This window comes from Lepisma saccharinum, chromosome 5 (assembly GCF_977018435.1).
Source record: "Lepisma saccharinum chromosome 5, izLepSacc3.1, whole genome shotgun sequence".
Taxonomy (NCBI): Eukaryota; Metazoa; Arthropoda; class Insecta; order Zygentoma; family Lepismatidae; genus Lepisma; species Lepisma saccharinum.
In genome coordinates, this window is record NC_139233.1 from 89,007,016 (window position 1) to 89,034,000 (window position 26,985).

At 39.3% G+C, this 26,985-nt stretch overlaps 1 protein-coding gene across 1 annotated transcript in view; it reads right to left on the minus strand.

Annotated features, from left to right (window-relative positions):
• Positions 1 to 26,985, minus strand: part of LOC145988135 (cyclic nucleotide-gated channel-like) — an 82,456-nt gene that overhangs the window by 34,869 nt on the left and 20,602 nt on the right. Inside the window, exon 4 of the mRNA XM_083122966.1 lies at positions 940 to 1,123. Within this exon, the coding sequence (XP_082979092.1) occupies positions 940 to 1,123 (184 nt within the window). The remainder of the gene's footprint in view (positions 1 to 939; positions 1,124 to 26,985) is intronic.

Here is a 26,985-nt window from a genome sequence, read left to right on the forward strand (position 1 = left end):
CATATATACATATTTCACAAACTTCACACCTGTATGGTTAGACCGACTGGAGATGAAAGAAATAGATAATCATAAAAAAAGGAAACAGCATAACAAACTACATATCCAGTATTAATGAACTGATTCTAGACAATGTTGAACTGTTTCTTCCACTTTAATCTCCACTGGGTTTGGTGATATGAACAAGAAGTTCTAATCTGCACTTCTAATTGTAAGCGTAACAACTTTTCTCCTGAGATATCGGCCTGCGTATGGGACTGGTTGCCACCTACCATCGTGAGGAAATTGGGGAGCTACGAATGAGTAGCATAACATGATCATGAAAACCTACAACAATGACTGGGGGTTCGTCCTTCTGACCACACATCACCCCGTAACTGGTTGGATGATCATGGTGAGGCATGTGGGAGTGGGCCAGCAGTTGATAGGTAGGCCCTGGCCCTCTCAGGCTGTTGCGCCACGGGTTATATAGAACATGCAGCCAGGCAACAAAATATCATGTGTATATAAATGTATTATTGATTGATTGATTTGCTTTATTTTACTTCGCTTCTTGTACCACTTTTGGCTAATTTGTGAAGATGGGATGAGTGATGACATGATGAAATTGATGAATTGACATTCACAAACATCCATGCCCAGGCTGGAATTCGAACCCGGGACCGCTGGCATCGTAGCACAATGTGCGAACCACTCCGCCATGGGTGCTGTATTATGTGTGTAATAGTAGTAGTAGTTTAAAACAAGAATCGCCTAAAAGAGAATTAACATATTTAAAAATACTATATGTAATTTTGAAGATGTTTCAACATGTAAGCAGGCACTGTAACCATCTATATGTTCCCTAACACTTTGTCCTTATTATATTTATTTCAAGCTTTAAAATGATATCTTAAGAAATATCTACACATTCATTGAAAAAAAAAAGTTCAAGCTTACTAAATATTTCTGTGCACTTGCTACGTAATTCCAGAAAAACAATTGTTGATATTTGCTTCCCATTACTACAGCATTAAAACTGCCAATAATAAAGCCTGTTGTAAATCCATATCCAATATAAAACAGAATGACTGTCAATGTTATTTCACGTAGATCCTGTGGTTTGGGAGTGATTTCTCCAGGTCTGCAAGGCAAAAATGCACAAATTAATGTTCTTTATTACTATGTGAAGCCAATGTAAAAAAATTAACAAAAGCCTCCATGATATATAGGGGATACCCAGGGCAAAACCATCCCCAGGACAAAAGGATCATGCTTAATTTCTGCTCAGTATTGGTGCCAACATGTGATAAAATCATGAACCAGCTCATCAGTTGAAGTTAAGACTGTCCGTGCAACTTAATTTCATTCTGCACCTTTCCTTAAAATTTCACAGCAGGAAACTTCATTGCAAAACCTCTTATGATGTAGAGCAAGTGATAGTCTTGTAATTTGTCTGAGCATTGCATTTTGTGCGTAGTTTTACCTTCTGGGTTTCCTTGTAGCCAAATGGTTAGCACTCATAACTTCTGTGCAAGCAGTCTCAGCTTCAATTCCCAGTGGGAGCCTCCGAAATTTCAGTGTTGACTCAGCATCATGACGACAATTGGCAAGCTACTCGAAAAGAAGTAGCAAGCTCCAGCTTTGAAAGCCAGAGAACAGTGACAATGGGCTTGGTGCACTGGCCACATGTCAGTCAATGAAAAGACACTTGGCTCTCAGAGACCTGTTGCACCATGGAGTTTAGTTTTTTTTCTTTTGGTTTAAATGTTCGTCTACTAGCCTACTTCATAAAATATAAATTGTTTTAATCATGTGAGTACGAGGATATACAGGGTAATTCAAAATGAATGGTGCTACTTTACACAGTTATTATGACGTTACTATTTATGATAGAAAATCAGACAAGGCATCAATATAAAGAACAACTCTGAAAGTTTTACTCACATGACTCACACTATAAAGATTCAACATAGGAACCACGAGTAACGCAGAAAAGGTACAAACGATAATCAAGTACATGCTATGCACGAGACACCAAGTCATTGTCAACGATTTCGAAGGCACTAACTTTCGCAGTTGGTCGAATCAATCTCCAGACAGGCCGTGAAAATGAAAATGGGGAAATCATAGTCTCTGATTTTCCTGAAATTTCAATATGTGAAACTGTGAAAGAATCCAAGAAATACATTTTTTTTCTTCTAAATTTAATTTTCACTTGAGATATAGCTGTTCAAAGTTGACTGTGAAGCAGCCATTTTCGATCTGTCAAACTTTTTAAATTGCAATATCTTCTCAACAAATACAGATAAATGGATGAATCTGTTTTGTTTTGAAGTATTTGTGTTTCTGCATATTATAAACAAATAATATCTCCAAAACCAACATTGGAACAGCAATTAAAAACACCAGGATCAAATATTCTAAAAATATTACAGGAGTTGTATATCTAAGGGTACTACATATCCTGAAAAGGGGAGCACGCCATTTTGCTTCTCAAATTTTTAATGATTTTTTTTTAAAAAAATCCATTTTTGGGCATATTTGGAACCATGGAAATGTTCTGGAACAATCTGGAACCTTCCAGAATGTAACAGAACCTTCTATAACTGTCTGGAATCTTCCAGATAATTCCAGAATGTAACAGAACCTTCTAGAGCTGTCTGGAACCTTCCAGATAATTCCAGAATGTAACAGAACCTTCTAGAACTGTCTGGAACCTTCCAGATAATTCCGGAATGTAACAGAACCTTCTAGAACTGTCTGGAACCTTCAGGATAATTCCGGAATGTAACAGAACCTTCTAGAACTGTCTGGAACCTTCCAGATAATTCCAGAATGTAACAGAACCTTCAATAACTTTCTGGAACCTTCCAGATAGTTCCAGAATGTAACAGAGCCTTCTAGAACATTCTGAAACCTTCCAGGTAATTCCAGATTGCAACAGAACCTTCTTGAATTTTTCAGATAATTCTGGATGTTTGACCTAGCATATAAAAGGGAGGACACATGGAATTCACAGTTTAGTTGTCAACAGGCAAACAAAGAGAGAGCAGTTCCAGGGGCGATCTTTCGAAGAAGAGGGGGGGGGACACAATATTTCTCTGCGGTAAATGCCAAGGTCACTGCCAATTCAATGTAAAAGCTCATACCACAGACCTTATGACTACAAAAGACATAATTCTATCCTGTACGATGAGAATTATTAAATATGATTGAAACTGAAATACAAACACCTCAATTGTCGCGTTTAAAGGTGGAACCTTTATGGTCCGCCTCCAGTTGTTGTTTTGATAAACAAAAGCAGATTTCATATCATTCAATGCGTACTTTTCCTCTTAACAAGTGGAAATGGCAGACATTCGCAGTGGCGTGCCCAGGATTTTTGAGACCGGGGGGAGGGGGGTGCATGTACTTTTTAGTAGTCATTCCTCATTTTGCCATCTTTTCCTGCCTGTCACGATCTTTCTTTTCCTTTAAGAATATTGAGCAGGGATTATGACCCTCACCAACCCCTCCTTGAGCACGCCACTGGACATGCGGAATAATCTTGATGGCTCCAGAGAAAATTTGCCGTGGCTGTAAACACGGGTATGGGGGCTAAAAAAAGGTCCTGTTTGTTTGGTCCAGGTCTGCCTGTTCGGAAGCATTTGGCTGTTCTCGGCACCGGCAGAGATTAGAGGGATTCACACATCTCTTACGTATTTCGAGCTGTTTCATGCTGTTGCTTGGCTTATTTGGCACAAATATGCGAGTATTCTGACTTTTTTTTTTTACTTCTTTTCTAAAATATTTAAAATGCAATATTTTTATTATCTTGCTTGGTCATCGTCGCATCTCCCGATGAACGGACGCTTCGCCTCTGAGCAGTTCACCAAATTTGTGGTCCAGCAGTACTTGAAAGCTTTTGTGCAATGATTACTCATTGTAGGTGATTACACAGGATCCCAATTCATAAGTTCTTGTAACCGGTCTGTTGAGAGAAAAAAATAGCTTCACAATGGGGACAGAACAGAATCAAATGTGCAGATTACGGTGATGTGCACAAGAAAGTGTGTTACAAAACACGCAAAAGACCAGACTTTATTGTGGTTGGCAATCTAAGTTATGTGTTTTCTGAGAGGTTTCCTAATGATGGAGTGAATTCAAACCATCACTTGTGCCCCAAATGCTACAATAGATTACGGAATGAATAATATGAGTGAACTGAAGATGGCAGTAAAACACCCATTGTCTCTGAAAATGAAGAGTTGCAGCAGCTAAATACATCAACATTAGCACGGCCTCCATGGCAGAGTGGTTAACAACACATCGTTCTATGATGCCAGGGGTCCCGGCATCATATCATCACTCATCCCCATCTTCGCAAATTAGCCAAAAGTGGCATAAAAACCGAAGTAAAATAAAGCCAATCAATCAATTAAAAAAAACAGCATCAGCAGTTGGAGTGTCAGCTGTTAGAAAGCCTGCTTACCTGAAAGGCAATCCACAATCATATGTGAGAAGAAAACGGAAATAGCATGTAAGAGCAGTAGATGAGTCAACTGGAAGGAGTCTGTCCAGAATTTTTCAAGCTGAATCGACCTTACCTTTGGCAGAACATAATGTTATTCCACAATGTGAGTGTTTTGAATTATGGTTAAAAAATATAAACACAGCTGTTGAGTCATGCACAACTTACAACCAAAAGGTTCAAGTTACGTCTATTGTTCCCAGATCTGTTACTAAACAGCAGATATTAGAACACATCCCAAATTCTATCAAACACATGATTGACAAATCACGAAGACTGGTGGTAGAGAAAGGAGTTTTTGGCATACCAGACCCCTACTGTGGACATCCCATTATGGACAAGGACTTACAGACAGCAGTATCATTTTACACAGATGATTAATGGGACTGTACAAGGCAGAGTGCTAATAAAAAGATTACTGTTACTGTGCTAGAAAATAGTCAAAGAATTCGCAAAATAAAATGCTATATGACAAGGAGTATTAGTGAAACGTACAGTCTTTTAAACATGAAGTATCCAGAAATAAAGATTGGTAGAACAAAATTTTTCTCTTTGGATCCTAAGTGGATAATGCCACATCCAACAAGAGATGTTCGTGTGTGTGTGTGTGTGTGAGTGTGTGTCAGTGTGTGTGTACTGTTCAAACTTCAATCTCTGTGTAGTTAAACTGAAAAACCTGCTGCAAGAAAATGATTGTTTGGACAGTCTTGTGAGTAAGATGTTATCATTAGTTGTGTGTCCGATGGAGAGTGAATCATGCTTATTACAAGAATGTTACAAATGTCCAGGTCAGGGTGGAGTAACTCCACAAACCTTACGACTTGAAGAAGCAGCAAAATAGAATGATGAAGTAAGCTACGTAACATGGGAAGGCTGTCAACTTGTAAAAAAGACAGTGGAATTGATTATTTTCTTCAAGAATTTTCAAAATGGACTGTGAAGGCCATAACGCATATTTATATGAAAAATATGCTACTAAAGACGAATCAAAAACAACTGCCCAACATTTAGTCATTCATCATGCCACTAAACACAATCTATCTAAGCCTGTAATACAGGCCATTCAGAGTGCAACAGACTTTGTCCAAACAGTTACACAGTACACTACCGCAATCAGATTGATACTTTTATGCAAAGACGATGTGGAGCATTTTCTAGCTAGAAAACTGGAAAACAACTGGACCAGTGAAAGGAATCCAAAAATTTCATGTGTGGGCTTATGATGGAAACAATCTCTTCATTTCAAGAACAGCGGGAAGTATTATGGAATATGTTTTATTTGGCAACAGTGAGGTTATAACAGCTGCTAAACTGCATGATCTCCAAAGTTTAAAGACTGGAATGTCTGTGGCCTGTGTGTATGAAGGTGAATGGTGGGTGGCAGAAGTTACACAGGTCAGCAATGAGTTACAGGAAGTTACTGTTAACTTCATGCTGCCTCATGGCCCATCCAGTGAGTACTGCTTTCCTGACAAGACACAGCAAGCTTATCCCACATGTTCTATCCAGTTGCATGATATTCTAAAGACAATTGATCCTCCTGTACCTGTTGGTGCATCAGAAAGAGTTCATTCCATGCTAGATGCTGACACTAAATCTATTCAGCAACTGGTCAGTGCATAAAATGGACTAGGATAATAGGTGCACTGTCTTTGTTACATTAGAACTGCTTTTTAATTGCTTCAGCAAACAGTGTCTTATAGCATGGATGCATAATATACAGGGTGGCTCAATAAGTCACTTAACACCCCCAGTACAAGGCCACTGCGGCATGGGACGTGAAAATGGCGATGACCAATCGTTATCAGGCCAAGGGGGAACCACATTGACGTCACCCGCATGGTCCGCAGCCATCTTGATGCCCACCATCTTGAATTCAACTTCAGAAATTTAAATGCGAAGGGGGTCGTGCGACATTTCAAAATGGGCTAGAATTTCACCAGGAAAACAATTGTGACGTTTGTTTTCATCTAACTTTAATTGTTGCAGAGTTAACAATAACACAAAGTTATGGCTCAATAAATCACTTAACACCCCCAGTACAAGGCCACTGCGGCATGGAACGTAAAAATGGCGATGACAAAACGTTGCCTGGCCAAGGGGGAACCACACTGACGTCACCCGCATGGTCGGCAGCCATCTTGATGTCCGCCATCTTGAATTCAACTTCAGAAATTTAAATGGGAAGGGGGTCGTGCGACATATCAAAATGGGCTAGGATTTCACCAGGAAAACAACTGTGACATTTGTTTTCACCTAACTTTAATTGTTGCAGAGTTAACAATACCACAAAGTTATAACACATGCTCAATATGACGTCCCTCTTGCACAACACACACGTGTAATCGTCTCTCCCATGACCTTACCACATTCTGAAGAACCTCAGGAGTTATTGCAGTACAGGCATCCACAATGCGTGTGCGCAAGTGGGCCAGATCCCTGATTTTCGTAGCATACACCATGACTTTCAGGTGTCCCCAGAGGTAAAAGTCCAATGGTGTCAGGTCAGGTGAGCCGCGTGCAGGCCATTCCACAGTCCCTCGGCGACCAATCCAGTGGTGAGGGAATTGTTGATCCAGGTACTGACGGACTATCATCCCATAGTGTTTTGGAGCACCATCTTGCTGGAACCATTCAGGATAGCTCCCATCCTCGGACAGTAAGGATGGTAAGATCTGCTCCCGAAGCAGAAGCAAGTAGCCCTCTGCATTTAAGTTGCCCTCAATGAAAAATGGACCAACAAGTTGGGAACCCCAAGTACCACACCACACCATTAGCTTCCCGCCTCCCGTCACCTTGCTGGGATCTGTCCAATGTGGATTTTCGGGTGACCAGTACCGCAGATTTTGCTTATTCACCTTTCCCGACACATAAAAATTAGCCTCATCACTGAACAGAATCTTGCTACCGACTGTAGGGTCACGTTGCTGTTGTGCTATAGCCCACTCACAAAACTGCAAACGCCTGTCTGGATCGTCCTCACTAAGGTGCTGCTGCAGCTGTATCTTATACGGATGCCAGTGGTGGTCACGTACAATCCTTTGAATTGAACCCCTGCTGACACCGCTTTCCAGCGCCAGTCTCCATGTGCTACGGGTTGGGGACTTTGCAAATGATGCCAACACCGCTACAGCAGTACCCTCATCCGTGGCTGTTTTCGGACGTCCATGTCGCGGCTTGTCATCCACAGATCCAGTATCTTGGAACTTTGCCAGCAACTGGCTGACGGCCACATGTGTAACCGGTTGTCTTGCAGGATTGCGGTTATTGAAGTCTGCGGCAATGTCACGCGTACTTCTCTCCCCTGACATCAATATGATGGCAATCCGTTCCTCACATGTTAGTGGCATTTTCGTTCAGATCAGTGAAACAGGAAATAATATGCTACTCTTGACATGATCAATTCACATCATCACTCCTTTAAACTTTTATGTAAAGACAAAACACAATTCCTATGCCAATTCACAATAATTCCCATGCCAACCAATACTACAAGATATGTACATACCGGTAAGTCAATATCCGGACATTTTCAGTGATTGATCTAACAATAAATACCACATAATCACGTACTAACGATTATTTGAACAATAAACATTTAAGCAAAAAGGAAAGGACGTGTCACTCTCCCATGCGGAAATCGCCCTTAAATTTAAAGTTAGGTGAAAACAAATGTCACAGTTGTTTTCCTGGTGAAATTCTAGCCCATTTTGATATGTCGCACCACCCCCTTCCCATTTAAATTTCTGAAGTTGAATTCAAGATGGCGGGCATCAAGATGGCTGCCGACCATGCGGGTGACGTCAGTGTGGTTCCCCCTTGGTCAGGCAACGTTTGGTCATCGCCATTTTTACGTTCCATGCCGCAGTGGCCTTGTACTGGGGGTGTTAAGTGACTTATTGAGCCATAACTTTGTGGTATTTTTAACTCTGCAACAATTAAAGTTAGGTGAAAACAAATGTCACAGTTGTTTTCCTGGTGAAATTCTAGCCCATTTTGATATGTCGCACGACCCCCTTCCCATTTAAATTTCTGAAGTTGAATTCAAGATGGCGGACATCAAGATGGCTGCCGACCATGCGGGTGACGTCAATGTGGTTCCCCCTTGGCCTGATAACGATTGGTCATCGCCATTTTCACGTCCCATGCCGCAGTGGCGTTGTACTGGGGGTGTTAAGTGACTTATTGAGCCACCCTGTATATTGCATAAAACAATTTATAAGTGTAACATTTCCACGGTTCTAAATTTGTTCAAAAATTGATTTCTTAAAAAAAAAAAAATCATTAAAAATTCGAGAAGCAAAATGATGTGTTCCCCCTTTTCAGGATATACGAGTACTCTTAGATATACAACTCCTGTAATATTTTTAGAATTTTTAAAATTGGTGTTTTTGAGATAAACATTTTTTTTTAAAAAAAAAATGTTGATTTTTTAATTCCTGTTCCAATGTTGGTTTTGGAGATATTATTTGTTTATAATATGTAGAAACACAAATACTTCAAAACAAAGAAAGATTCATCCATTTATCTTTATTTGTTGAGAAATTATTGCAATTTAGAAAAATTGACAGATTGAAAATGGCTGCCGCACGATCAACTTTGAACAGCTAAATCTCAAGTGAAAATTAAAATTAAAAAAAAAAATACGTATTTCTCAGATTCACTCACAGTTTCACATATTAAAATTTCAGGAAAATCAGTGACGATGATCCCCACTCCTCTGCCTGTCTGGAGATGGATTCAGCCAGTTGTAACTTTGTCAAATCTTTCAGAAGGGTAAAACATATGCACTACTACCAAAAAGCATGCAGAAATGTCTTTGCACCATTATGATTGAATCAGTTTTTGATAGCTCCAACACACAATATGCCTTCTACTGGTCATTAGCCATTTTGGGACACTGGTGATCCTGTGGAGCATCGGCTAAGCAGAATAAGCCCGCTAAGTGGGAATAAATCTTCCAGAGTTTTTTTTTATATTGATGCCTTGCCTGATTTCTATCATAAATAGTAACATCATAATAACTGTGTAAAGTTGAACCATTTTTTTACTCTGTATTGTTGTTGGCACACCTAAGAAAAGACTAATCATGACAATGAAGCTGAATGAAGCAGAGTTCGAAATCAGTGTGCAGGAGGATTATTTCATTATTTAAATCGGTCTTCTTCTTATTTGGCGCTACAACTCTTTATGAGTTTTGGCCTGCTCAACAATTTTCTTCCATTTATTCTATCCTGGACATCCTTCTTCCAATTTGAGATCTTCATTATTCTAATATCATTTCTAACATCATCTTCCCATCTAACTTTAGGTCTACCTACTGGCCTCTTATCAAATGGTTTCCATTTATATATCTTTTTGACTGTTCTCTCATTGGACAATTGTTTGATATGTCCTAACCGGCTTAATCTTTGGGCTTTTATGTATCGAATTATATTCTTATGCTTAATCAACTGGTCTAACTCGTCATTTGTTTTTATTCTCCAAGAGCCATCGCTCAATTTGGAGGGGCCAAATATTTTTCTTAATATTCTCCTTTCAAGCATTAGTAATTTTTGTATTAAGCTATCTTTCAGGACCCATGTTTCACAGGCATATGTTGTCACTGGTCTAATGAATGTCCAAATATAACTTAAGTTTTGATTTTTTTGAAAGTAGATTATTTTGTAATAATTCTTTATTTGCTTAAAAAGCTTTGTTTCTTGCATTAATTCTTTCTCTTATTTCTTCTTCTATTGAATTATTGGTATTCACAATTGAGCCTAAGTATTTAAAAGATTCAACATCATCAATACTCATTGTGTCTATTATTAGTTTATTCTATTTATTTGGTTTCCTCACACATTTCATATATTTTGTTTTACTTTCATTTACTACTAGACCATATTTTTGATATGATCCATATTTTTATGTGACGTCACAACTTTAAAATACGAGGCGCTTCCAGAAAGTAAGTTTTCCTATTTTCTTTCCCATGACAGTAAACATAATGAGCCGTGTAACTTGCACATGCGCAGCAGAGCTAAGACGTATCAATCATATGCCAGGCGGACAGATCCCGCCCGGCGCCAGTAGTGAGGCAGCAGTGGTCCGAAGTGGAAGCTTGTATTCCTTCTCCCGCCGCATGCCAGTAGCGAGGCAGCAGTGGTCCGAAATGGAAGCTCTTAATCCTTCTCCCGCCGCATGTGAGGTTCGGTCGGTGATAAAGTTCTTGAATGCACAAAGCATTGTGCCAATTGACATTCATCGTCAGCTCTGTGAGGTCTATGGGCCGAACATTATGAGTAAGCAGATGGTGCGTTGCTGGTGTCGGCAGTTTTCGGAAGGTCGTCAAAGTGTCCATGATGAAGAGCGCAGTGGGCGTCCGTCCCTCATCACTGATGATCTGGTTGAGCTGGTGCGGCAGCGCATCGTAGAGAACCGTCGCTTCACGATTACGGAGTTGAGTAGCCTTTTTCCGCAGATATCACGATCCGTGTTGCATGAGATTGTCACGCAGTGCCTGGTGTTCAAAAAATTGTGTGTCAGTTGGGTGCCGAAAAACCTGACACCCGAACACAAAATGAAACGTTCAGGAGCAGCACTGACATTCCTGCAACGGTACCATGATGACGGCGATGATTTACTCGACAGGATCGTCACGGGCAATGAGACGTGGATTTCACACTTCACCCTGGAAACCAAGCAGCAGTCAATGCATTGGCAGCATAGTGGATCTCCGGTCAAGAAGAAATTCAAACAGACGCTGTCGGTACAGAAAGCGATTTGCACTGTATTTTGGGACAGGAATGGCATTTTGCTCATTGACTTCCTCCCCAGAGGTGAAACGGTGAACGCTGACCATTACTGTGAAACACTAAGGAAATTGCGACAAGCCATTCAAAACAGGAGGCGTGGCATGCTTACTGCAGGTGTTGTGCTCCTCCATGACAATGCTCGTCCACATACGGCTCGGCGCACAGCAGCTGTTTTGATGGAATTTGGCTGGGAGTTGTTTGATCATCCACCTTACAGTCCTGATCTGGCTCCCAGCGATTTTCACGTTTTCTTGCACATCAACAAATGCCTGTCCTCTGGTGAGCGTTTTGGCAACGACGAAGAGCTGAAGATGTCTGTCACACGCTGGTTCCATTCACAGGTGGCAGATTTCTAGGACAGTGGGATCCAAAAGTTGATACCACGATACGACAAGTGTCTCAATTCTGGTGGTTGCTATGGTGAAAAATAGCTGAACCTTTGCTGTACCTGTTGCCAATAAATGGTTTCCTGAAACTGTGTTGGTTTCTTTTAAAAAAAATAGGGAAACTTACTTTCTGGATGCCCCTCGTATGTCACTGATATATTATACTTTTTATGAAAGGACGCGTAAATGTTGTGTTATTATATGTAATATTGCACCCTGTTTGTAATAAATATCTTTTGTTTAATGTTCATTGTATTTTATGCTCTGTTATGAGTTGTTTAATGTATCTTCATGTTTGCAAGAGTGCACTATACGAATTTGTATTTCTAATGATGTATAGATGTCAGTTTTGTTGATAGTATCCTTTTGTAGATAGTGAGTGATTCATCTGTACTTTAATCTGTGTTCTCGAAAATAGTATAAAAGCGAGGATATCGCATAAGAGATCATCACACTTTTTCGCCACGGATCGACGAAGCTTTTAAAATTAAAAAGAACTCCTCGGTGTTGTGCATACATCTTGGTATGGTAGTTCCGGGCAAAAGCTAGGCCTATGTGATCATAGGTACGCCGATAGCCATGCATTGATGATATGCACAATACTGCAACCATTCTAAGTTAAATAATAAAGCTAGCCTAAGGATTAATTTGGAATAAAAGGCTAAAGAGCAAATATTGGCTCAGTTATCATTGCATATCTCTTGGTGTGGTAGTTCGGGGCGCAAGCTAGGTCTATGTGATCATACGCTTGCCGATAGCCACGCATTGAGTTTATGCATTTTAGTTGAGTCAATTCATCGACAAAGCGAAATCCTCACCTTCGTCTCAAGTATATTTGCATTATAATTGCAATAAATAAAGAATAAACCCTTTCAATTGATACATACTGCAGTAATGCGGTTTTATTTCTCTATGCTGTGAATATTGTCCTTGCCTAACACTATCCCTGTACCTGAGAGGAGTCTGTGTACTTCACTGAGTCTCATCGTTCACCGCCGAGTATTATTAAGTTAATATTAATAGTAAAATAATACGATGCGTGAAGTAATTGCAAGAACGTATCAAGTGGCAGCTCAACGTGTTGGCTCGATATTGTAGTGTACAAGGGCAAGACAATTGTTTAAAGTTGAGATTAATTGTGCAAGAGCACTGAACTTTCATATTTATAGGAAAGCACAGTTATATTTTGTTTCGATAGGGACAAGAAGCATTTGCGTAACCCAAATAAAAATATTACTTCGAGTTCAGGCCTTAATGTTCCCGATTGTTGTTGGGACATTAATAAAGAAAGAACCACATTTGTGTGCAAGAAATGTACAAAACTTCTACATTATGAATGTTGTGGCATAGATACTCGAACTGAAAGCCACGAATCTACCGATTTGGTTTGTAAAGATTGTGAATCATTGTCTACGGATAGTTCATCTGATCCATTAAATATGTTTAAGGCATTAAAAGCTATGATTGAAGGAATTAGCAAGCAACAAGTCGAAAGTATGGAAAAATTACAGGCTGATATTAGCAATGATATTAGCAAACAGTCTGAAACACTGCAGGCTGATATTAAACAGCAAACTGATTCCATTACCAGCTTGAGGGTTGATATCTGCAAACAGTCTGAAACATTACAGGTTGATATCAGCAAACAGTCTGAAACATTACAGGCTGATATTAAACAGCAAGATGTTTCCATTAACAACTTGAAGGCTGATATCTGTAGACAATCTGAAATATTAAAGGAAGATATCCTCAGACAATGTGCGTTGCTAAAGGATGATATTGGTAAGCAGCACGATGAATCTATGAAAGTATTAAGAGCTGAAATAGGCGAGATGGCCTGTGAGATTCAACAACTGAAGTCTGAGACTAAGGCGCGATTCTCTGAGGAAATCTGGCAGGCTAGGGAGATAGACTTTGATGAGTACCGGCGTAGCTTGACAGCCGATGTAAATAAAGCCACGGAAAATGTTCGCACAGATGTGGAGGATATTAACTCGAGATTCACTGGAGAGTGCAATAGGATTATTGAAAAACAGCTGACAATAGAACAGATGTTGGCCGAGGCCGAAACTGACAAAATACAGTTCCGGGCTGAGGTCCAAGAAAATATTAGTCAGATTTCAGTAGTTGTGTCTCAAAGAAGCAAGGATGTTGAGGAAATAAAGACTCAAGTAGAACAACTTACAAATCAGTTAGAGAGTATGCACGTTTCCCGGCAAACGGAAATAGAAATTGGATCTTGAACAGCTGGTCACCCGTCTGCAGTTGCTGCGAGTGCAGTGTTGCCAACCATGAACATTGAACTAAAAGAAGCGATGGGCAGAGAGAGAACTAGGGAAGACAAACAAGTCTGTCGCCCCCGAGGTACTGCTGATTCAAGAGCTGATGAAGTGGCCTTTGCAGTTCCACCTACCTTTAGTCTTTCGGGCGATGATAGAGGTTACAGAGAGCGTGAATCTCACAGGGCACGGCATCGTCCTTATGAAGAAGGGGCAAAGAGGAAATGTATAGAAAGGAAGAAAGATCGCAGTTCCTCCTCTTCCAGCATCAGCTCTGACTCTCAGTATCAAGCGAATATCAGGAAGCGAACACGAAGGCATGGAAATGTGAGAAGCGGGTCAGATGCGAACTAAGCGGTCAGCAATGACAGGAACCCCAAGGATGGCAGACCTTAATTGCTTGTCCAAGTTCAAGGGAGACCTGGAAGCCCAGAATGCTGAACAGTATTTAAAAGAACTTAATATCAACTTTGATTTAATGCAAGTTCCATACGAATACCGATTGGAAATTATTCCTCGGTTATTCAAAGGCCAGGCTGAGCATTGGTTTCGAGCAAATCAGTTGGAGTTCAAGTCCTATTCTGATTTCTGCCGCCTTTTTCGCAAGCAATATGCTTCTGAAGAGGCCAAAGAGAGGAAGCTGACGGCAGTGAGATCTCGTCGATATTCAAAGCAGTCTGGTATGAGTATGGAGGAATACGCTTGGTCCATTTACTCAGCCTACCGCAATCTGTCTGCTCGTTGTGTAGAACCATAGGTAGTGAACTTAATCATCTCCCAGCTTCCATATAGATCCTGCAGTTTGAGTTTGGCTAACTCTCCTCGAACTGTACGACAGCTTGCTGATTTTTTTAAAAGATTCGAGGTGCTTGAGGAGCAGGACAGTTGGAAGCCGGTGGGGAATAGAGAAGGTGCTGGTCAGGGAAATGCTCCTAGACAAAATAGAATTGGAAACCAACCCCACCGGGTCAGACAAGTTCCGCAGAACCATACAAATGGTTATTCCAATTACAACAGGCGGCGTAATCCTCCGAGAAGGGATGGCAGGAACAACTACGCACGTGGGCCGCATCGTTCCAGATCTGATCCAGAAGACCACTCCCGTGACTCTTCATGTAATGCCTCTGAACCCAGTAACTTCAGAGCGACGGCGCCTCCGTTTGAACCTTCTGCTTCACGTTTGATGAAGGAGCAACGTCAAAGCGTCGACATAACAAGATACTTTTGTTGGGCACCATCGACTAGTGCTAATCTGAGTGGTATGCAGTCGGATTTAGGCAGTTGCCCAATGTGAATTCTTCGTTCCCGATCACGGTTGGGCTAAAATCTTGGACTTCTCTGGGAACCGATGACAGCGTTATAAATAGTGAAGATAATAATATTTTTGTTGTGCTGAATCTCAATGAAGGAGAACAAAGTTTAGATAGAGCACTACAACAGGCAGTTAGAAAGGATTATTTACCCAGGGCTCCGTTAATTAAAGCAACTGTAACAGGCGTCGATTTTATTTGTGTTCTGGACACTGGCAGCGAATGTAATCTCATGAGCTACGCCATTTGGAAGAAGATTAAAGAGAAGCTGCCGTCATTGCAGTTACAAACATGTCCAGATGTTAGGCTGACTGATTTCACTGGGAGAAACAAAACTAGAAATGTGGGATGTAGACAAGTATATCTAGAGATTGCTGGAAGAAATTTATTGGAGGACATGTTTGTCTTGAAAGGTCTCGAAGCTGACTTTATTTTGGGCTACCCATTCCTCAGGAAATATGAAGCAGGAATTGACCTACAGCGCGAGAAGTTATCCCTCACCATAGACGGAGTTCCGGTAGAGCAGGACCTCGTGAATAATGGATCTTCGACAGGGACGTATGTAAGAAATGTCCGTGAAGATTCCCATGTCGATCAGTGGACGGCTAGTTCTGACGACATTCTTCAGAAGGTCAATGCGAATGAGATATTATGCGGAAGGGGTAGAAGCCAATTGAAAGAAGTCTTATTGAAGCATAGAGATGTATTTTCCGAGAGATCAGGTACTATTAAAAACTTCCCGTGTGAGATTGAACTCACCACCACAGAACCTGTGTATCGATCTCCATATCCCATACCTATAGCAAAAAGGAAACTCCTGGAGGAAGAATTAGAAAAGTGGAGACAATGGGGTGTTATAATACCTTGTAATTCCCCTTACTTGAACCCTTTAATTGTAGTCGACAAGCCCATGCATTGACTTCAGAAATTTGAATAAAATTGTATGTGTACCACGGAACTCAGTTGAGCCCATTTCGGATGCCTTACAAAAATTTAAAGGTGCTCGTTATTTTACCAATCTGGATCTGGCTTCTGGATATCTACAGATTCCTGCAAAAACTGACTGTCAACCATGTACTGCTTTCTCCTATAAAGGGCGTCAGTGGATGTTTGCTCAAATGCCTTTTGGTATCTCAAGTGCTGTGTCAATTTTCATAGCTGCCATGCATGCTGTATTTGGTCCTGAAACTGAAGAGTATCTAACTCAATATATGGATGACTTGCTGATTTTCGACAAAGAACTCTCCAAATATCTTGAACATCTGGACGAAGTGTTGCAGCGACTCCAAGAAATGGGGATGACTGTAAAGATGCGAAAGTGTGAATTTTTCCAAAAGGAAATTACCTACTTGGGTCACATTGTTTCTGGAGATGCTATCAAAATCCAACCAGACAAAAATTCAGAAGTTAAGTTATTTCCTAAACCTAAAACTAGAAAGGATGTTCGGAAATTTCTTGGCCTCGCCAACTGGAGGCAGAAGTTCATTGAAAATTTTGCAGCTAAATCTGAACCGCTCACCAAGCTGTTAGGTAAAAATCAACGTTGGATTTGGCGAGACGAGGAAGAACAAAGTTTCCAGGTACTGAAGAATTAACTTGTAAGAGATGCTGAATTAGCACAGCCTGATTTTGAAAAGGATTTCTGTATACAATGTGATGCTTCTGTGAAAGGATTGAGTAGCATTCTTTTCCAAATGGATGGTGAAGAGAGAAAGGTCATTCAGTATGCAAGCCTAAAACTGAAGGAGAACGAATGCCATTACTCCATCCATGAGTTAGAATGTTTGGCCATAATCTTTGGGGTTGAGAAGTATGCTGTTTATTTGAAAAGCAGGCCCTTCACTATCTACAGTGATCATAAAGGGCTGGTATGGTTACAAGATGCCAGAAACTGGAACAGTCGTTTGACTCGTTGGTCTCTAAAACTCCAACAGTACCAGTATAAAATAGTATACGTCTCTGGTCACCAAAACGATCTGGCAGATATTTTATCTCAGTATCCTGCTGATGATATACCCCAGATTCATCCTGAAAATAGCCAGCAGACATTCAGAATAAACTATCTGTGGGCCGAAACAGGAGAAATAGATGACATCGACAAGTGGAAAGAGGCACAATCTGCAGATGAAATTCTGCAAAAATTTATTCCAATCTCTTAATTCTCAGGAACCTAACCTCAGATTGCATCGTTCCTATCACATTCAGGAAGGGATTTTATTTAAGAAAGGATCGGATAATCAGTCCCTTTTGAAATTGTGTGTTCCGGTGGTAATGAAGCAACCTCTCTTGAAAGTAATTCATGATGAAGCTGGACATTTTGGAGTATCCAAGACATTGTAGCGACTTGCAGTACGATACTTCTGGAAAGGCATGAAGGATGACGTGATACAGTACATCCGAGATTGTGAAATTTGTGCCCAGAGTAAATCAGACAAATTAGGGATACTCAAGGAGACCCTTCATATCAGTTCCAAGCAACTTCATGAGATGCTTTCTCTGGACTTGATTGGGAAGCTTCCTCGGTCTAATGGATACCAATACATCTTGAGCCTTATTGATGTGGGTACACGTTTTGTCTCCGCATATGCCTTATGGACTGCCAGCACTACAGAAATTATAAACAATCTTCAGAGAGGATATTTTCTCACTATCCAAACGTTACGTTTACCCTAAGCGACAGAGGAGCTCAGTTTACCTCTAAGCAGTGGAAATAATTTACCAAAAGCCATGGTATCCATCATGTTTGCAAAACAGCTTACAATCCAAAGGGGAACATGGTAGAACGAGCAAATCAAGATATAGTTAGATTACTTCGTTTATTTTGTTATCGAGAACATCAGACTTGGTTGCGATACATATCAAAAGTTGTTTGGTTAATTAATTATTCTATTTCTGAAACAACTGGATATTCGCCTGCTGAACTATTCTTCAATCATCCTATACCCAGAGAGATCCTAACTCATTTCAATTGGCCCGAACGGGAAGAAGCCCAACCGGATTGGAAGTCCAAATTATTCTTAGCCCAAGTCAGGGAGAAGAAGAAGCTGTCGAAGGATTTAAAACAGAAGGGAAACGCCAAGACAGTGACAGTTGGAGACTTCGTGATGATTAAAAACCATTCCATAAGCTCCTCACTAGATAGGACCTTATCTAGTGGACAAAGTGGAAAATAATGTTGTGACATTGCTAATTCCAAGGACTAAAGAATTATATGATAAGGTTAACTTGGATAACCTAAAACTGGTGCGTTTTTCAGAGGATAAAAAGAAAGAGTTTGTACTTTAAAACTAAGTTTCCTCCAGGTAGATAACTTCCTTCTGGAAACTTAGTTTCCGAAAGGAAAGGGCAGATGATATGATCCATATTTTTATATGACGTCACAACTTTAAAATATGTCACTGATATATTATACTTTTTATGAAAGGACACGTAAATGTTGTGTTATTATATGTAATATTGCACCCTGTTTGTAATATATATCTTTTGTTTAATGTTTATTGTATTTTATGCTCTGTTATGAGTTGTTTAATGTATCTTCATGTTTGCAAGAGTGCACTATACGAATTTGTATTTCTAAAGATGTATAGATGTCAGTTTTGTTGATAGTATCCTTTTGTAGATAGTGAGTGATTCATCTGTACTTTAATCTGTGTTCTCGAAAATAGTATAAAAGCGAGGATATCGCATAAGAGATCATCACAGAGGGGGCCACTCCGCGACTTGCACGTTATTGGCTAGAGCTTGTGACGTCACCAAGCGAACACGAGCGGAAGAAAGCTATGCGTAGAATGTAGTAGATGGCCCATGAAACGCTGTGTTTTCATGCATCTTTTGATATTATACACCAAAGCTGTTAATTTAATTTGACAACAAGAGATCAAATACGCGATAGAAGAATACACTTATTCCGAAACAATGCATAGTTTATTTTTCATACATTATATGCGTGATATCTTGTCCCTGTAGGCTGTAGTCCACTGCCAGATTTTCTTTCCAGCTAACCTATTGCATTTACATATATTAAATGTCTAATTCTAAGGAAAGTTCTTGTCCGGGCATATTCTGATATGAATTTTTACTGAATGTCCTGGAATTTCCCTTTAATATTTTTATGCTACTTTTCAGATTCTCCAGTTGATCGCGACAATGAGGATAAATTTGTTATTTCGCGTCTTCTTCTACTTTTGGCTAATCGCGACGAACAGGATGAGTGATGATTAGTTTAAATTGATGAAGGGACACTCTCAGCAGGCATGTATCCAAGGGGGAGCTTAGGGGGCTTGAGCCCCCCCTGAGAGTTTGTGGTTTACAATAGTTAAAATGAGGATTTTGGTTTCTTGTGGTGTGAAATAAAATATTGGTTTCTTGTGGTGTGAAATAAAATAATGTGACAGTAATTTAAGGAGAGAAATAATTATTGAGTCAAGAACGTATGCAAGGTGGGAATCAGGGGACTCCAGCACCCCATTCAGGAAATTATGCTACGTAAAATTAGGTTCATGGCTTCTTAAATGATGTGATGATAATTTGAGATAAATAATTTTCGAGCCAAGACACAGAATGTTCTATAACCCTCTTATTGTTAATAGCGTGCACCCAAGGTGGGATCAGGGGGCTGGAGCCTCCCTTAATTTTTTCAGTTTACTCTACATGAAATTAGTTTTTTTTTATTTGATTTATTTTATTTTACATCGCGTTTTGTTCCTCTTAGCTAATTTACGAAGATGGGAATGAGTGATGAAATGATGAAAATGATAAATGGACATTCACACACAACCATGGCCGAGCGGGATTCGAACCCATTACCCTTGGCGTCTCAGCGCGATGTGCTAACCACTCAGCCACAGGGTCCGGCAAAATTAGGTTTTTGTTTTCTAAAATAGTGTGCCGATAATATATAAGGAGATAAATACTTACCAAGGCAACACGGAGAATGTTCTATAACCCTGTTTTTGATAATATTGCATTAAAACTTTTCTTGCGGTTTCGGTGTTGTCGCAACACTATGCAAAGACTTGTCAGCATTTGGAAGCTGCAAACGTAACGCCACACGTAGGAAGATTCATTGTAATTTTTTAATCTCTGGAAAGCGCAAGAACGTTCTTGAATAAGAGAAGGAGTCGAACTACTGGCAACATTAACGAATCGTTATATCTGTGGAATGTTCTAGAATATAATGAGGTTAAAATACGCGGCTTCAATTTCCAGGTTGATCTGTACAACAGAATTGGTTAATGAGTATTCAAAGGTAAGTGTGATAGTTCATACAGTCGATTAGTGATCAGTCAGTGTCCATTCGTGGCTTTATGAGTTCTAGTGATTCAAAAATGAAATGGACTAAATACCATAAAGTAACGAAGTCTACCACTAGTTCCAGTTCGGGTCCAAAGCAGAAGACATTAACGACAGCGGAATTTCCGGAGCCTCAGCGTAGTGCTAGTTCGGGTCGAGGGCCGAAGAGATCGAAAGTCTCTCTCTAAAGTGAATATTTAAGCAGTAACGGGTATTGGAGCGGTTAATTAAAAAGAAATAAGCTGCACAGATCAACTGAAAATCAAAGTTTTGAGTGATGAGTTAGTTGTGCCTGGACCAAATTTTCCCACAATTTTAGAAGAGGAGGGTTATGCATACTATTTTTGGTTGTCAGTACTCATTTTGCCATCTTTTCCTCTCTTTGACGTTCATTTTTTTAAGGAAAACTTGGTCAAATTGGGTTATGACCTCACCAACCCTCCCTTGGGCACGTCACTGGAGATAAATGAGTAAGCATTTAATCATATTGGGAGAAGAAACACTAGATGTGTTTGGATCGGAAGGGTTTTCATTGTGAATTAATTGTTTCGAACTGTATTCGAGAAGACTTACTTTGTTTTGTGCCAATATACGACAAAACTGCGGAAGTTGTGACAGACAATTGTGAACACTTGTGAGTGCTTACGCATCAATATGAATAATTTGGTGGGTTTCGGCTTTTATAAGAACTGTAAACATGGGAGGACAAGACACAGTAGTGGTGTTCAGGCTCGAATCAGAGAGAAATATTCGAGAAATTTCTGCATCCAGTTCGCAGCCCATAATTTGAGTCTCGCGTTGTTGAGTGGATTGTCCATCCCGTGCATGTTTAACAGCTTCGTAAAAATACTCGAAGACGCCATAGATGTTTTGATGTCTGATGATAAGAAATGGACAAACACACATACTGAGATGGTTCCGGCACACAATGTTAATGCATGGAAACAGAGGAGCTGAGTGGTAAAAAATGTTCCGATTTCACGTTCTGAATAATTTGGCAGCCTTGAACAGTGGCGACGATTTTGGGGATAGTTGCTCCCCATTTTTTTTGCCTTCACACTATGACCTCTTTATGCTAACCCTTGTATAACAATTAACCTTATCGACCTGTAAATATCAAGTAGGGTGAAGACACATAATGGTTCGGATCCCACTTTAAACTGTAGGTCCAGTCCCAATTAGCCTTAGTGTGCACAAAGTGGACTTAAAACACCAAATCAATCAATTACGATATCAAGTAGGTACAGTCCCTATTAGCCTATTTATGTTAAACTTTATATTCTTTGGCAACCTGGAAAGGTCATTATCGAAATATTGCTATTTGATGTTGCTCGAAGTTTTTTTTTTCGTTGCAGTTTCAAGATACCATCCCTTTTCTGTTACTTATAGCTTTTGGGGGAGGGGGGCAAGTACCTCTGTGTATCCTACCATAATATGTGCCAATGCGACACAATATATTAAAAAATTGCCCCCTCTAGGATTGACTTCGCCCCCCCCCCTACAAAGAATTCATGGCTACAGGCCTGATTGAATAGCTTCTTTGGTCATTATTTACATGACAGCTCTTCTCATTGATTGACGAGAAGATTGAAAGGATGTGCAGGGGCCTGTCCTGTAAGTCGTACATTATATTTTCAGCACAATTTCTCAACAAACGCACATAAGTAAAGTAACAGTGCAATTGTTAATTAGTGTTCGCTACCTACGAGATGTTCAAAGTATTATTTTCGCGGACGATGTTTCAACTTCAAAGCTAATAAATCTTATCTTGCACTCAATATTCAATGAAGCAATACTTAGAAACTGAGTTCCGATTGTGTAAAGGTTTTTGAAAGTTGCATACGTGATGATACGCAAGGCGAGTGTGGAAGTAAGGCCAGAGGCGCAACCACGAATTTTTATCTGGAGGGAGAAAGTACCAGGATAAACGTACCAATAATAATAGTAATAATAATAACATTAATAATGGCATTATTATTACTAGTGGTAGTAGTAGTAGTATCAAAGACGTTATTATCCTCATAAATTACGCAACAGGGAGGTAGATGTCTGTGCTAAAGCATTTATTTGGAACAACTATTTGAAATATTTTTTCAACATCAGGAATTTTACATTAGCTAATAATTGAAAACAAGCACACAAACTGTATTTTTGAATGGCAGAAAATGAATGATAAATGCATGCCGAAGATATTTTTTTGTACATATAACATGTATAACTTTCATATGTATTACACATATGCAACATGGAGTGACATAAAATAAGAAAATACATATGCAAGATGCTAACACTAAATTATGTACGTATTCAAAGTTTTTTCATTACATATATATACAAAACATATTATTTAAATACAAAATACAAAAAATACAAAAAACAATTATATTGCGAGCGAAGCGAGAAAGAAAATTTTTTGATCCAATTTTTGCAATTTAAAACAATATTGATTTAATAAGGAACAAATAATATCATATGGCGCCAAGGCATTCTCTCTTTCACATTTTTTTAAAAATTAGATTATTTGGCGCCCATGTCCGACTCCCGACGCCCCCTAGCTACGTCTCTGAACTTGACGAGACTGAGAAAAGCTGGCACTGCAAGCGAAGTGAGCAAGAAAATTTTATGAAATGTATTTTTATTTGTATAAAATTTGAAATAGAAGGGGGCAATTTCTCCTCTGTGCCCCCTGCAGGTGCCTTTGGCCATCAATGTTTGCCTCCCTAGAATTGACTTCCGTCGAAGGTTGGGGGACAATGCCCCTACTCTCCCCTGAGGTTGCACCACTGAGTAAGTCCGAAATTTGGAGGAACAAATTGAATCACTCCTGCTACAGCAACTTGTTTTTTGGGAAGCGATGATCACTTTATTCCAGGCGATTTTCTTCTATTATTATTGCACGTGGCAAGAGCACAAACAGGTTGATTTGTTCTCATTCTACCGGCATTCAAGAAAAAGTGTGTATAAGTAAATAATAGACCCATTTATCTCAAGCTTCCGCATACGATAACGAAGTAAGTTCCATTCTGTCCTCTTAATGACGTCATAGCGTGCACAGAATCATGGGAGAAAATCTCGGAACCTCGGGAATGGCCTACCTTATAAAGGTACCTTGAGATCATCACACTTTTTCGCCACGGATCGACGAAGCTTTTAAAATTAAAAAGAACTCCTCGGTGTTGTGCATACATCTTGGTATGGTAGTTCGGGGCAAAAGCTAGGCCTATGTGATCATAGATACGCCGATAGCCATGCATTGATGATATGCACAATACTGCAACCATTTTAAGTTAAATAATAAAGCTAGCCTAAGGATTAATTTGGAATAAAAGGCTAAAGAGCAAATATTGGCTCAGTTATCATTGCATATCTCTTGGTGTGGTAGTTCGGGGCGCAAGCTAGGTCTATGTGATCATAGCCTTGCCGATAACCACGCATTGAGTTTATGTGTTTTAGTTGAGTCAATTCATTGACAAAGCGAAATCCTCACCTTCGTCTCAAGTATATTTGCATTATAATTGCAATAAATAAAGAATAAACCCTTTCAGTTTATACATTCTGCAGTAATGCAGTTTTATTTCTCTGTGCAGTGAATATTGTCCTTGCCTAACACTATCCCTGTACCTGAGAGGAGTCTGTGTACTTCACTGAGTCTCATCGTTCACCGCCGAGTATTATTAAGTTAATATTAATAGTAAAATAATACGATGCGTGAAGTAATTGCAAGAACGTATCATTTTATTGCCTCATTTTTCAACATTATCATTGCCTGCTTTGTTCTTGCCATTATTAATATATCATCAGCACAGGCAGATAGCTGTTTTAATCTTATTTCAAATTTAGATATTATCATATCCATTACGATGCTGAATAGAAGAACTGACAAAGGGTCACCTTGATTCACTCCAGATTTTACTTCAAACTGATCAGTAAGATCATTATTAATTTTCACTTTGGCCCTAGTATTATGCAGTGAAATTTGGATCAGGTTTACAAGTTTTACTGGAACATTAAAGTGTAATAGGCATTCAGAGACGTTGACATTTGCACGGAATCATCTGGCATTATTGACCATAACGTACTTCAAATGTTTTGTCAATAGCTTCATTTGTGTTGTTTATGTTGCCTTGGAAATTGCGCGACAACAATAAAATGGAATTAACTCGTGAACATTTTCGTGCGCTGATTTTTTACGATTTTCGACGTGGATTATCAAGACAAGAGTGCATCGATCAACTTACTTCCACATTTGGCGATGAAGCCCCATCCTTTGCCACTGTGAAATGCTGGTATAACGAATCTAATCGTGGCCGCCATTCGCTCACCGACGAGATTCGCGAAGTTCGTCCAAAATCAGTTGTTGTTCAAGAAAACATTGATGCTGTGCAAAACCTAATACTGCAACATTGTCATTTGACATACTGTGAGATTGAGGCAACCATAGGCATTAGTTGTCACGTACACAAACTGCATTGTTGTTCTTTGAGGTATAGGATCATAGATGGCAGCATGCAAAAAGAACGACGTTTATATTTGATGATACATAAAGCAGCTTAGAAAGTGGGCCAGAGATGGCAGCACCCAAGAAAACTTATACAATTGTAAAAAGAGAAAAAGGAAAGCGTTGATGTGGTGAAATAATGATTGTAGGTATTAATACTAATTATAATGAAATAAATAAATGAACTTAATACAATAACAGGAGACAAATAAGGTGGAAAGGGTGATTAATATTCAGTAATAGCATAAGTGATCATTATATAAAAGTAAAGAAGTCGAATTGTAATTGCGATTCTGTGTCTTTTTCGGTTCCCACGAACTGAGAGTTTCGTGTTGCTTTTGGGTTGTTTTGTCCCAGGTGTAGCGCCATCTCACGGCAGCACCCAAGCACTTTTGGTAGGCACATCTATTGCAGCTCCAAGTTAAGGTTAGCACCGGCCAGGCGGCGATCTTTAACTAACCCCTTTCTCTTTGTTTGTCTGTGTGATCGATTAATATTTACATCAATTTGAATAAGAACGATATAGAAAAGAAAGAAGGAAAAGTACACAATATGTAATAATTACAAGAAGAAGCAGCAGCATTAGTAATTATAAGAAGAAGAATTAGTAATTACAAGAAGATGAACCCTTAGTAGTTATAAGAAGAAGATGCCTTATTAATTATAAGAAGAAGAAGCCTTAGTAGTTATAATAAGAAGATGCCTTATTAATTACAAGAAGAAGAAGCCTTATTAATTATAAGAAGAAGAAGCCTCAGCGATTACAAGAAGAAGAAGCCCAAAGAAGATTGGCTACAATAGAAGAAAAATATTGTATGAAATGATTTCCAAAGTTATCTAATATTTGTACATGATTATTCAAGAATATATTACGAATTGTACCCTCCGTAGTGGGTTAAATCGATTGTTTCTTTCCAAATATTCGTAGTGTTAGTCACCCTGATCTGTACCCAGAGGTATCTCATCGTTTCTACCCTGTGCTAAGCTGATAGATGCACACGTGAGAGGATGTGGCATTGATTAATGGCGACCAACGTGTGAGGCTCGGTACAGACCAGAGGTTGAAATAACGCAAAGTATAAGATTTTGGAAAGATAAGTAAAGCGAAAATGGAAGAAGGAAAATATATATGTTGTGGCGAAGAAGGAAATAAGGAAGAAATAATACAGTGTAAGATATGTGAAGAAATGGAACACTGGTTATGTGAAGGAATCCGGAAAGAAAAATATGAGAAGATATGTGAAAGAGGAGAAGGATACGAATGCAAGGAATGCAGGAAAGTAAAGTTAAAGGAAAAGGAAGGAAAGAAAGAAGAACAAAACACGATGGAGATGTTGATGAAAATGATGATGGAAATAAAAGAAAGTCAAGATCACAACAGCAGAAGGTTGGAAGAGAAAATAGAAGAAAACAGCAAAGAAGTTAAAGAAAGGTTGGAAGAGAAAATAGAAGAAAACAGCAAAGAAATTAAAGAAATTTTGGAAGAGAAAATAGAAGAGATGGCAGATGTATGCGAAGAAAACAGGAAAGCATTTGAGAGAAAGATAGAAGAAATGATAAGGATGTCAGATGAATGACATGAAGAAACCAATAGAAAGATCGAAAAGGAAGTTTCAAGAGTGAATGAAGAATGCCAGCAGAGGAGTACCAGTTTAGAAAACAAAATTTGGCAAATAAGAGACAGATAGATATTAACATTTCCAAAATAGATGAAGTAGAAAACAGAGTAGAAGAAATGAAGATTGCGACAGAAGAAACAATAGTAAAATAAACTTTAAAATTTGGAGAAATGATAATTAGAGAGCAACAACAAGTTAGGGAAGAATTAGAGGAGAGTAATAAGAAGATGCAAACCCTCGAAAGTAAGATCGACAAAGGAAAGCAAGAGAATAAAGTACAATGGGGAGAAATAATACCTAAAATAGAGGATA